The following is a 13,454-nucleotide window of genomic DNA, read 5'->3' on the forward strand; positions in this document are numbered from 1 at the left end:
TACATGGGCAAGTATTCAGGCAGTCTTACTAGCCTAAAAACAGCACTGATGTTTCATTTGTTTTAAGCAACTCTTGACAAACTTAATTAATTTTAAGATAAATTATCTTCAGAACTCGTAGACCACAATTGATTGTGAGTGAATAAGATTTTAATGATAACAAAAATTTATATTTAAATGTCAAAAGTATAGAAGAAAAGACATCTCCAAGTATAGAATACCTGAACTCAAGGGAGGTTCGAAAAAGAACTTTTCATTTAAAATATTTTGCTAAATTAGTATATTTTAAAGAAGAAGGGTAGATTGTAAATATGCCCGTAATTCTCCACTCCTCCAGTAAAGAGGTATTTCCCCACCCCTTTGATGTGAATTGACCAAAGCCAGCAGGCATTAGAAATATGACATAGAAAGAGGCTTGAACAGGCCGGGCGCGGTGGCTCACGCCTGTAATCCTAGCACTCTGGGAGGCCGAGGTGGGCGGATCGTTTGAGCTCAGGAGTTCGAGACCAGCCTGAGCAAGAGCGAGACCCCACCTCTACTAAAAATAGAAAGAAATTATATGGACAGCTAAAAATATATATAGAAAAAATTAGCTGGGCATGGTGGCGCATGCCTGTAGTCCCAGCTACTCGGGAGGCTGAGACAGGAGTATCGCTTGAGCTCAGGAGTTTGAGGTTGCTGTGAGCTAGGCTGACGCCACGGCACTCACTCTAGCCTGGGCAACAGAGTGAGACTCTGTCTCAAAAAAAAAAAAAAAAAAAAAAAGAAAGAGGCTTGAAAAGTGCTTTTGCATTGAGACCTGCAGCCACCATGTGAACAAGCCCAGGCCAGCCTGCTAGACCATGAGAGACATGTGGCCCAATTATGCTAGCTAACTGCATGGCATCTGCCAAATATGTGACTAGGTCATCCAGTCCCCAGCTGGGCCACCAGCTGACCAGAGACATATGTGTGAGCCCAGCCAAGATCAGCCAAGCCTAGCCCAGATCAACAGAACTGCCCAGCTGATCCAGAGACTCATGAATAATAAATAATGAATTGACGAATTGAATTGACATTGTTTTAAGCAACCAAGGTTTGGGATGGTTAATGATACAGTAAAAATGCTAAAATGATAGAAGAAGCATTTTAGCTCTGTAGAGAGAATGGATTATGCAATAAGCAGGGACTGAGATAACTAGCTCACCATTTTTAGTGGGGAGAGATTAAATTCCTAATAAATTACATAATAAATTCCAGATGGATTTAAAAAGTATATATAAAGAATGACAGCATAAAAATGTTAGAATAAATTATAAATTGATATTCATGTACTCTTGGTAATAGGGAAGGATTTTCTAGGCAGAGAAAACTAAAGGAAAGAGATGAATAGATATTATTGTGCAAATATTTTTTAGGCTTTACTTGTCAAAAATACATTATAAATAAAAATTGTAGGCAAATGACAAATTGGTAAAACTTATTTCACATATGAGATAGGTACAGATAGATACCTAACATGTGTACAAAGCATTTTTATGCATGACAAAAGTATAATGAAAGATTACCACTCTTACTATATACAAAATAAGAAAAGATGAACAACTTGATAGAATACTGAATGAAGGGTATACATATATTAATCACAAAAAAGAAATACAAATGGCCAATTAACATGTGAAAAATGGTCAACCTCACTGGTAAGCAAAGGAAGAAAGAAGTAAAACAACAAGCAAATTACCATTTCGGTTAAAAATTGTAAAGATCAAAATAAATAATACCTAAAAAAGAAGATATTTTCATATACTGCTGGTGGAGTTATAATTGGATACTATACTTCTGCAAGGCAATGTGTATGTGAGTATGCTGCTGTGTGTGTGTGTGTGTGCGCGTGTGTGCACGCTTCATGGAGAACACTTTGCTGAAAAATTAAAAGAGCCCTTCACATGAAAAAAAAAAAAAAAAAAAAAAGGACTCCAAATAGGAAACAGATCTAATTTTAAACTGTTACAGTAAGAAAATACTTTAAAAATCTGATAACAATCATGGAATGGAGTTATGCCACGGAGAGTGAGAATGGGCTTTAGCATGGCTCGTCGTATCAAAAACACTAAACAGAAAGTATATAAAATGAGGTATGTGATATACCTGTTCAATCACAGTAGAGTTTTCTAAAAGGGATTTTTCTCAATGTTAAATTCAACATCAAAACTATTATTAAGATTTTTCCTTTAATAAACTGTGGCTTGTCCACACTACAGACTACCATATTATAATATATATTACCATAACCATTAAAAATAGAGAAGTACATCTATGCATTAATATAGAAAGAGCTCCAGTACATACTCTCAGATGAAAAAGAAAAAATATAGATTAATATATATGGTATGATACTTTTTGTAGTTTAATTTTTAGCCTGACAAAATAATATTTCATTTCTAAATGTAAAAAAATAATCTGGAAATACATTAAAACAGATAAGAGTGATTACATTTCTAAGCAGATGATAAAGAACTAAGATGGGGAATTTAGCATTATGTATAATGTAACTTATATTCATGTGTTAATTATGTCATTAAAAATTAACTAACAAGGATTAAAATGGACTTTATTATGCTCAAGAAACTTACTAAACAATCAACACCTCAGTATAATTTAATGCCAAAATAGACAATAAAATTGAATGGTAAGACACATCAAAACTAAGTCAAATTTCTTACAGCATTCATATTTTTCCTTGAAAATCTTGTTCATTCTTTCTGTTAATCTAAAAATAATAGGGACTTAAAAATATACATTGAAAGTGAAAATCCATGGTTTTGGTCATCTTGTCTGTAATATTACAAAACATGGGAAAGCCCAACACTGAGGTTAAGCAGAAAAAATAAAAACCTCTGTACTTTAAATGTATAAAAGACAAAGGAAGTCTTGCTATATAGAAAATTTGGAAAGCATTAAATCAAGCATCCTCTTCAAATTCCTTTAAATGCCCCTCCATCATTGTGTCTACAAAAGAGACACAGTATCATTAAAGACAGTGTTGAGCATATCTTCAGCCTCAAGCATGACATGGAGGTATGGCAGAAGGCCTAAGAATGAGACACACATGTTATCAAAGAAATATGAGGAAGAAGGTGGAAAAGAAGGAAGAAAATGAAAAACCAAAACGACCTGGGCACAGTGGCTCACACCTATAATCCCAGCACTTTGGGAGGCCAAGTGCAAAGACTGTTTGAGATTAGGAGTTTTGGACCAGCCTGGGAAACATAGTGACTCTACAAAAAATTTAATAATTAGCCGGCTGAGGTATGAGGATCACTTGAGCTCAGGAGTTCAAGGTTGCAAGGAGCTACGACTGCACCACTGTACTCCAGCCTGGGTGACAGAGTGACACTCCAACTCTAGAAAAAAAAAAAAAGGAAAGCAAAACGAACTGGGACAGAGCATTAGGGCCTACTGACCAAAGAGTCATATAATTACTCCAGCACAAAAGAAATTGGCAGTCTATGTTTGTAGAACAATTTTCGTATATTAATATATTATGGAATATAAACTTTGTAACCAGATAGTATCAATCTCATTTTATGGAAAGAAATGGAAATTTGGACAGGATAAATGAATTTCCAAAAGCTACACAGCTAATAAGTCATGGCACTGAATTCCAAGCCCAATGTTCTTTCCAATATCCTACTACTGCTATAGACTGTCCCTCAAATTGCTACTGATTTTCAAATAATCATGGAAATTTCAAGAAGCAAATGTACTTGAAGCTCAGACTCGGGGGGATGGGGAGGCATGGGCAATATATATAACCTGAACTTTTGTACCCCCTTAATGAGCTGAAAAAAAAAATAAAAATAAAAATAAAAAAATAAAAATAGAAGCAAATGTATTATTAATATAAACATAGTAAGCTGATTTTTCATTTCCCTAGGAAAACCAATTCTGAAAAAAAAATCTGATTTGTCCTTTCAAATTCAACAGAAAGGTGTGGGGAAGGGGAGTAGGGAGAGAATGTGGTGATAAAGGGCAACATGGAGAAGTCTTGTGGTCAAAAAGCTGTTTAGTACCTGGAATGTGGGGGTGGATACATGAGTCTACACATGATAAAACTGTACAGAACTTAATACACACACCCTCATAAATGAGTACAAGTCAATCTGAACAATACCTGTGGATTTTATCAATGTCAATATCCTGCTTGTGATATACCACAGTTTTGCAAAATGTTATCACTGGAGGAAGGTGGATAAAGGATACATGGGATCTCTCTATATTATCTGTTACAATTGCATGGGAATATACAATTATCTCATTTAAATGCTCAATTTAAAAAATCAACAGACTATTCATACCACCAACACTGATTTTGAAACAGGATAGTGATATTGTGTAGAAATATGAAAAGTTATCATGTAGTCATTCAAAATCTTCATTATGGTCATTCAAAAACTTCAGTATAGTGGAAGTGGTAGAGGCCTTACTCAAGAAATTAAAATTATTTTTTCAAGCCAGAAATGATAATTTTCAATAGTTTTTGAAGATATAATGCCTTAACAGTGACAGGCAGCTAACCCTAGCCATGTAAATGGTAAGTCATGGATAGAAGGAGAGTCAGGAAGAAGAAAAATAGTCTTTTGAACTACAACTTTTTGAACTAGGCTGCTTAAGAATTCCATCTCAAAACATCAATGGATATAGTACTCAAGTATTAGCCAGTTGTTTGGTAAGACAATTAGAGAATTATGGTAATAATTATGGGATGCACCAAGAATTGTCTGGTAATACTAGTTGTAACTATTTACCAAGCACACACTATGTGCCTGGCATTGTGCTAATTCCTTTCCATAAATGATTGAAAATCCTTACAACAACCTTGAGAAATAAGACGTGGAAAATGATGACCTCAATGTAATTTATCCAAGGACACACAGTTAGAAAATGGCAGAGCTTGACTTTGAACCCAGGTTTTTCTGACTTTAAAGCCTGTGTGCTGTTCACTATTCCATAACGCACAGGAAGGAAATATTTACCTTGATATTCTGGTACATGACTCTACAGTGAGGGAAAAATCATGTCCAGTAGTAGAAACTGTCACTGATATTACACTGACCTGCTTATAAGTTCCATCTAGCAAGGTGTCCAGGTGTTGGAGGGGGGCAGGTGTTTTATCTTTGAACCTTGTTAACAGCCGGCGTTGAATGGCCCGAAATTGTACAGCTCTTTCAGATAAGAGTTCTTCTAATTTTTCACCATTTATCCGCAACTACAATGAAGAATTTCTTAAATTCAGGTTAAATGGACACAAAAAAAATGTTTAAAGAAAGAATACAGGCAATGGCAATATAAGTTTGAAAAGAGTAATGAAATTTAAACATATTACAGAGTTAAGGGAATTAAAACAAAGTGGTGCTTGTTACACAAATACATGGACAATACAGTAGAACAGATCAAATGGAAGTTTAGTAAAGGTGACCCAGTATCATTTGGGAAAAAAAATATATTATCTAATAAATGTTTTGTGATAACTGATTACATGGGAAAAACAGCAAAATCAACTACAGAGAGATAACAGTTTAGACATAATAAAAGCACTAGAAAAATTAGAATTTTTTGTAATCTTGACATAGAAAGGCCTTAATTACTATGAGTCAACAGCCAAAAGTCACACACACACAACTGATAAATTATTAACTAAAAATAGCATTTAATTCTACATGATTTTTAAAAAATTATAAGCAAAGTGATAAGACAAACAGCAAACTGCAAATTTAATAGCAATAGCCACAGAGACAAAGAGTTATGCCCACTATATCTAGAAAGCATCTACAAATCTATGTGAAAAGGACCATGACCCAATAGAAATCAGTAAGAAAAGCAGCAAAAATACAACAGAAAAATAGGCAAAGTTTTACATAAAAGTTAATACAAATACCTCTGAAACAATACAGCCTTTAACCTAACAATCTCTTCTAGGAATTTATCCGAGATATGATTATAAAAAGTAATGCATATATAAAGATATTCATTACAAAATTGTTCTATTGTGATTATAGTAAAATATCATGAATATTAAAATGCCCTTTAATAGGGGAATTAGTTAAATAAAGAAGACTACTCTGTAAGACTGCTAAGGCTGATGTGCAATGCTGTCCAAAGATGAGTAAATGAAAAAAGCAGAAAGATATAGAATAGTACATATAATGTGCTACCATTAATTCTTTTTTTAAAAAACAAGAATCTGTATATTAACATAGTTGTAACCACATAGAATACATCTAGAAAGATACACAAGAAACTGGGCACCAACCATTGTCTCCAAAGAAGGGTCCGAGTGATTGAGGAATGAGAATAAAAAACGACTCTTTTCACTGTTACCCATCTCATAACTTTTAAATTTAATGGTATTAAAATAAATGAAAGCTAGCAAAAGTACAGTAGAAGAAATACTCCATGAGATCAGATCAACTGAACTGCTAATTCAACTTTATAAAACAGTAATAGACTACTTCTGAAAAAAATATCATGTTCAGAAGTCAAACATTATAGTTTCCATTTCTGGTATCAAACCAAATTCCTTACCTTTTCAGTACATGTATTCTCCAGATATATGATAAAAATTATATATGAAATACAAGTAACTTGGAATTTTATCAACTTCCTTTAATCCAAATTTTAGAAGCACTAAGTAGCTAACTAAATCAAAGAATATTCTCTTGACGAAAAAAAAACTTTCATTACCAAAAATTAAGTAATAAAGTTAATTTTTTCAAATAACTAAGTATTTTAAAAGAACATCAGCCTAATTATCAATAATTCACTCTTCTTGTATAATTTGCTACTATAATATTTTATTTCCTGAATGCATCATGAAACCAAAAAAATTAAACAGATATTCTTAATACTCAGACATCAGCAAGGTTATCCTTTCTTTGCATAAATAAGCAGCGCTGATTGAAATGTTTTCACATGTCAGAATTTCAGCATTTAACAAATATTTATTGATCATGGGGCCAAGCACTGTGCCAGGCACTAGAAACTATAGCAATGAATAAATACAGACAAAAACCCCTGCCTTCATGGAGCTTACACTACAAAGGATACTTCAATTCTAAAACCACTTTGATTCCAAGTTTCAAATCTTATTAATGGATGAAAGCAGAGTGTGGGGACAGAGGACAAAGGAAGCATAATCACATCCCCCTTAATTTATGTGCGTAACAAATGAAAGTGCCTGTAGTTCACTATATTCTCTAAGTCTCTCGTCAGAAAAAAATCACCTCTGATGTGGAAACTCCAGGGGGTTACCAGCCAGCAAATAAGGAGGGAAAACTGTATGTCACATTTATTAGTTGCTAGTATCTAATATTCTCTATTTTAAATATTACAAAAATGTAACAAGTGTAGTCTGTCTGTGGATTCTATTTTATAAACCACTAGACCCCAGTTTTGCACAGTGAAGTAAAAGATTCTTAAAATATATCCTAGAAGATTGCAAAGGTTCTCAATCTTTTGAATACCCAAATACACTCTCCCAAACAGTCCATTTTGGTGACATAATTTGATCAAAGGTATGCTATCCTAGAAAATATTATCATTATAGATAAGGGGAAATAAATTTAATTTATTTGACAATGACATGATTATTCACAATTGGATTGTATATACCTGAAATTTTCCCTTTATGTTAATACTGCATTAAAAGAAGTCCTCATAGGTAAAAGTCAATGTTCTTAGAATGTTCAAGGGTTGACTGACAAGTTACATGACTGATACTCTCTCTCTCTCTCTCTCTCTCTCTCTCTGACACACACACACACACACACACACACACCATAGCTAATAAACTGAATGTCTACTGATTCCTTAAAAAATAATCACTCTCTTACCAATGCTTACTTACTTGAATGATGTTTAAAATGCTCTCAAAATTTCCCTTTTGTATTGCTTATGGTCTGTTTATAGATTCTATAAGTGGAGTCTAGTGACTTTAATACACAGAACTTTCAAAACAATGACTGTCATTGTTCAATCCATTCATAAAACATGACTCTTGGCTATTTCCAAATATCAAATCAATCTTCAAAGGATGAAAATTTTCCATTATTTAGATACTCAAGAGAATCTAACATAGGCTCTGAAAGTAGTTCCAAAGAAGAAATGCAAAAATATTCAAAGCAACAAAGTTACTGTCAAATCTCATTTATTTAGACATTTAATCATTCAGCATTTGCTAAGCACTCACTGTGCCAGGTACTAGAGAGTATTTTAAGTGGTTAACCCTCATTCAGATGCAGAAGTTCTGGTGTGCTTGTTAAAAGAGAAAAAGAAAAATCACTTTACTTTATAATCACACCTCATTTATGGTCTGCTAGAATTAGTTAGCCAAATGGCCGCCAATAAGCTCAAATAGTTTTAACACTGGGTTATTGGGGTCAAGGGTTAAGTCCCAATGTGGGAGAATTAAATCAGCTCTGTTCCAAGGCCAGACGACGTGCTTAGCTCCAGGCAGCCACTCTGTAAATGTCTGTAACTGATCACAAACTGGAAAAAAGAACAGGAATGGATTCACAAAATCCACCATCCACATAAGAATAACAACTCAAAGCATGCAGCCTAATAGGATGTACACTAAAATTCTTCTATAGCATCTATTTCTTTTTTATATATTTAAGGATTATAAATGATAGGGGTTATGATAATACACACCTCAAAATGATGATCGATCAACTCGAAATATTCTTGGAGAGGCATAGATCCAGAAAAAGAACAGGCAAAATCTTTGATTCCCTGCTTTTCAAAATATTGCTGAAGGCGAAGAATAAGCTCATTTGTTATGAGCCAAAGATCTTCAAATTGTTCACTCTGGATGCGATATCGTTCTAAGAGAGAAAAAAATATTTAAGGAAAAATGTTTATTAACACATAATTACTGGCTAAAACTATATAAACTATCACTAATCCTGACATGAATACTAAAAGGACAAAGAGTTCTTTTTTGTAATACAGGTATGACTCTACTGGCTTTATAAAAACACTTCTGCTTCATTGCTGGTTTTCTGCATCAACCACTTAAATTTCAAAACTAATTCCAAAGGTAGGTGGTCACATTGGCAAGCTACTCAGAGTATGGTCCTTTTCATTATCTGTTCTTCTGGATTTGGCTTTAATGTCACCTACCCAAAGAAACCTTGACTTCTATAGCATTTATGGAAGCCCAATATTCACCAGGCACTGTCTTAAGCACATAACACACACTTTCTCATTTAAACCTCAACAGCCATATGGGGGGAAATAGTGTTATCTTCATTTCACAAAAAATAAATCCAATCACAGAGTTTAAGTAACTTGCAAAGTCATCCAGCTAGTTAGTAACAGAGCACTGGAACTCTAGATATTAATACAAAGATTAGCTATTAATCTTAACTGACCCACAATATTGCATCTCTCTGAATTTATATAGAGACTTAAACCATGTCTACAGTCCACTAGGCACATAACCATTCATTCTTATTTTACTTCCCAGGTGATTATATTCAGGCTCTTCAAAAGGATTACACACTTTACGAGATCTAGTACTAAGTCCTATATTCCATTATATTCCATTTAATTCACCATTTACTGAGCATGTATTATGTACAATGTTGTAAAGAAAGAAATGCTGGAGTACAGAGATGAAGTTAGTCTTCTTGCTTGAGGAATCAAAAGCCTAGCTAGCATGACACATGGACATTTAAAATATTTCCTTATATTGTCATATCATTCCCTTTGGAAGTTTCCCAAGTCCTCCCTTCACCCAAGCCTTATTCTACATGCTGACTTCTGCCCATAATGCTGATTAGACATTTTCTTCATTTCTCCCCATCAAAGATAATAGGACCATGGTCAGAGTTCTTTGTAATTATCACTGAAATTGTAATGCTTTAGATGCAGCACAATTGTGGTAGGGTAGGGATAGAGAAGTAGAAGGGAGAATGGTGATGATAATGTACAGCATTAGAATCCTCTAACATGGTGGCACATGCCTGTAATCCTAGCACTTTTGGAGACCAAGGCGGAAGGATCGCTTGAGGCCAGGAGTTCAAGATCAGTCTGGACAACATAGCAAGACCCCATCTCTACAAAAAATAAAAATATAAAAATTAGCTGGGTGTGGTGGTGCACACCTGTAGTCAAAGCTACTTGGAAGGCTGAAGCTACTTGGGAGGCTGAAGCCCAGAAGTTTGAGGTTGCAGTGAGCTTTGATTGCACCATTCGACTTCAGCCTGGGTGACAAAGAAAGACCCTATCTCAAAAAAAAAAAAAAAAAAAAGAGAGAGAGAGAGAATCCTCTAAATGGGGTCTAAGATAAGCTTGAGATCTAACATATTACATCCAGACTCATAGTCATACACTTTCCTTCATTTACATAATTCAACACAAGACACTCAGGATAAAATCAAGAATAAGGCGAGAGGCTCTGCTCTCAGGGAGCTCACACTGGCCTTGAAAAGATGGCACGATGGCAGAAGAATGAACACTGCTTCTGCTATCACTGATTCAGGAACATTCATTAGGGCTGACCTTGCCACAGAGGTGCCAGAACTTCTCCCTAGGGGATACATTACTATTTCCAAGTGTGGGAAGTACTATTACATAGTAGAAGAATTAGATGACAGCGAGGGAGCTACAAAGGGCAGAAGTCATGTTAAGAATTGTATAATAATCATAGGTGTTCACACAGCTGTCTCGGGAGAGAGGGAACTTCATGCTGTTTAAAGTGTTTTTAAGGGTCTGAGCTCCTTGGTCTTTGGTGCTTTCTTGAAAGTCTGCCTGTGACTTGTAGAACACAGCATGAAAGAAAGAAGGGCCATTTCACAAGGTGCAGGCCTGTCTGTCCCTCTAGCTGTCCTGGGACAGATATTTGGTTCCAGCTCATTGCTGCCTCTAAGTCCCAGATGTTTGTCTCTCCTGGAGCAGATGTTTGGTTTCTGGCTCAGGGCTGACTCCAGGATCCTGTCTCTCTGTGTGTCTGTCCATTCTGAGGCAGGTGTTTTCTCCAGACCTGAGCCTCCATCTAGGCCCAGGCAACATCCTAGGCTTCCTGGGGAAAGAAGCTGAGCTTGGCCAACTACATCTCCTTTTGCAACTTTGTGATCTCCCACAACACTAGTGTCACATCCTGCTGCACTAGGTCTTATGAATGTAGCAGATGTAGGTAACGAAGTTGCACACTGCAGTGATCCTGGCCCAAGAGGACAGTGAGATGTGGTAGTGGCTCTGGGAGTCACAGAGCCAGATGTGGTGGTGGCAGGCATGGACCAGCCTGCTCAAGATAATTATATTGGCACTGTCACACTTGACCACAGTCACCCTCACTGCAGGCAGCATCTGCAGAGCCAGAGGCTTGATGGTGAGTGTGTTGTCCTCCACAATGGCTCACACCAGTACCAAGAGATCCTCCATTGTAAAGTCCAGGCAGGTGCTCATGTCCTCCCAGTACACCCTTCTCAGGAAGGAATAGGTCTTTTCCAGGGTGGGCAATATCCTTCAGGCTTGAAACCCTGCCAATAGGGTTGTGTCCACCTCCTCATCTAGGATAAAGGCAGGTCCCGCAGCGAGGTATGTGCCTGGGGAGCAGGCAATGCTGGTGTTCTTAGGGTGAGAGTGGGTCTTGCAGGGGCCAGCCTTAGTGAGGCTGGGCAGTTGCAGGTGGAGCCTGCAGTTGAAAGAGGCTGGTAAGGACACAATGACCAGTATCTTCAAGGCTCTCACCTCTGCCTATACATGTCTACCTTGCCCTGTGCCTCCTTCAGCTGCTTTTCAGATGCTGCTTACTTCATGTTGGCTTCTCACACCATCCTGAGGGCTTCCTCAAACAGGCTGGGCATTAGCTCCTCCAGCTCCTGTTCCAGCTGCTCCTGCACCTCAAACAGCTGCTCACAGTCCTCCTCGTTCAGCTGCAGCTCTTTCTGGGCTTTGTGCGGCCCTCCTGTGAATTCCCACGGAGATTCTGTAGGAATACTTGCCAAGAGCATCAGGGAAGAGCTCCCTCCAGGGTTCATAAGGTTGAACAAGATGCTTTACAACTCCTAGATTCTGAGATTTTTGCCTTAATATGCTCATTTCCTTTCATGTATATGTATCTTTTAATAAAACACTTAAAATGGTGCTTGACATATTAAGCACTCAATAAATGTTTCTCATTATCATCATTGTTGCCATTACTCTCCCCAATTTATTGTAAACTAAAGGGCAGGGATTTTATCATAAACTTCTTTAGATCAACATAACACCTAACTAATCAAGTAATTTTCATACAGCAGATAAGGGGGGAAAGTATCTTCAATAAAATGTATTTCCTTAGGATAAAATTTGCTGTCACTTCAGATATAGCCTTAAATTTTTACAGAAATATTATGCTAATTTTTCAAAGGAAATTTAATTCATTCAGGTTCTAGAAGGATTCCGAATAAGCATCCAGATGCAGGTGGAAAAACTTGGGGTACAGCCTAAATATATATAAAGAATAAAATTTCTTGTATATGAAATGAAATAAAGCTATAGAGAGGAAGTTATTCCATTCAACTATAATTTCTCAATAAAAACGTGTTATAATATCTTAAAATAGATACACATAAACAACTGGGATTATTATGACATGTTTAAAAGAACTATATCATCTGGCCTCAGATGTAAAAAGTCTATATTTCAAGGTACCTGAAGGAAATGAAGGAGCAAGCCATGGGGATATCAGTGAGAAGCACATTCCAAGCTAAGGGAACTGTAAGTACAAAGGCACTAAGGCAGGAACGTGCTTTTAAGAACACTAAAGAGGCCAGTTTGCTGCATTCTAACAAGATATTACACCAGTTTTTGTTAAATCATCCATGTAGGTATTACAAGAAAATCTGGAAACTTAGGTACAATCAAGTATGTCCAGGCAACCAATCCACCACAAGTTAGTGTGAAAACTGATCAGAATTTACCACTGGGGAAAACATGGATAGGATTCTCAGCAGAACACCAACAGTATGCCCAAGAGCAGCTAGCCAGGGCTGAGTTCTTGGATGGGGAAAGACAAACCCAATTAGCACCTACCCTGATTGCCTCTGAAAGTGCTGGACTTAGTCCTCATTCGCAGCTTACACTGGGCATGGGTGTTGGATGAAGGAAAGCAGAGGATGTTGTAGGCTAGCCAAGAAAGGCAGCAGTGCCCCAAACTCTTCCCCCAGAGGAGACAAACATCCTGTCTTAGTTGCCTACAACTAGAGCTCCTTCTCTACTCCTGGCAGACAACAAAATCTCTATTCTGACCAAAAAAAAAAAAAAAAAAAATGTGGGCAAGTCTAAACTTTCACTTCTCCTTTCATGAAAATTTGAATGATCTCAACAGGGGCCTATGAACTCACTGAGAGACCCATTTCAATCTGCCATATTGAGCAAACAAAGATAAAGTAACAGATAAAAGTCACATGCAGTAAGTTCAAAGA

At 36.5% G+C, this 13,454-nt stretch overlaps 1 protein-coding gene across 16 annotated transcripts in view; it reads right to left on the bottom strand.

The window, feature by feature from the left end:
* The window catches only part of BBS9 (Bardet-Biedl syndrome 9), a 440,322-nt gene that overhangs the window by 218,596 nt on the left and 208,272 nt on the right, over nucleotides 1-13,454 (bottom strand). For all 16 annotated transcript variants that reach the window (XR_011231786.1, XM_069462324.1, XM_069462319.1 and 13 more), the window contains 2 exons: nucleotides 8,692-8,864; nucleotides 5,096-5,248 (listed from right to left, as the gene is read on the bottom strand). Coding sequence is in view for 15 of the 16 variants with exons in the window: in XM_069462324.1 (XP_069318425.1) it covers nucleotides 5,096-5,248; nucleotides 8,692-8,864 (326 nt within the window). In the remaining variant the exon portion in view is untranslated. The remainder of the gene's footprint in view (nucleotides 1-5,095; nucleotides 5,249-8,691; nucleotides 8,865-13,454) is intronic.

The sequence above is a fragment of the Eulemur rufifrons genome, chromosome 29 (assembly GCF_041146395.1).
Source record: "Eulemur rufifrons isolate Redbay chromosome 29, OSU_ERuf_1, whole genome shotgun sequence".
In the NCBI taxonomy this organism is placed as follows: Eukaryota; Metazoa; Chordata; class Mammalia; order Primates; family Lemuridae; genus Eulemur; species Eulemur rufifrons.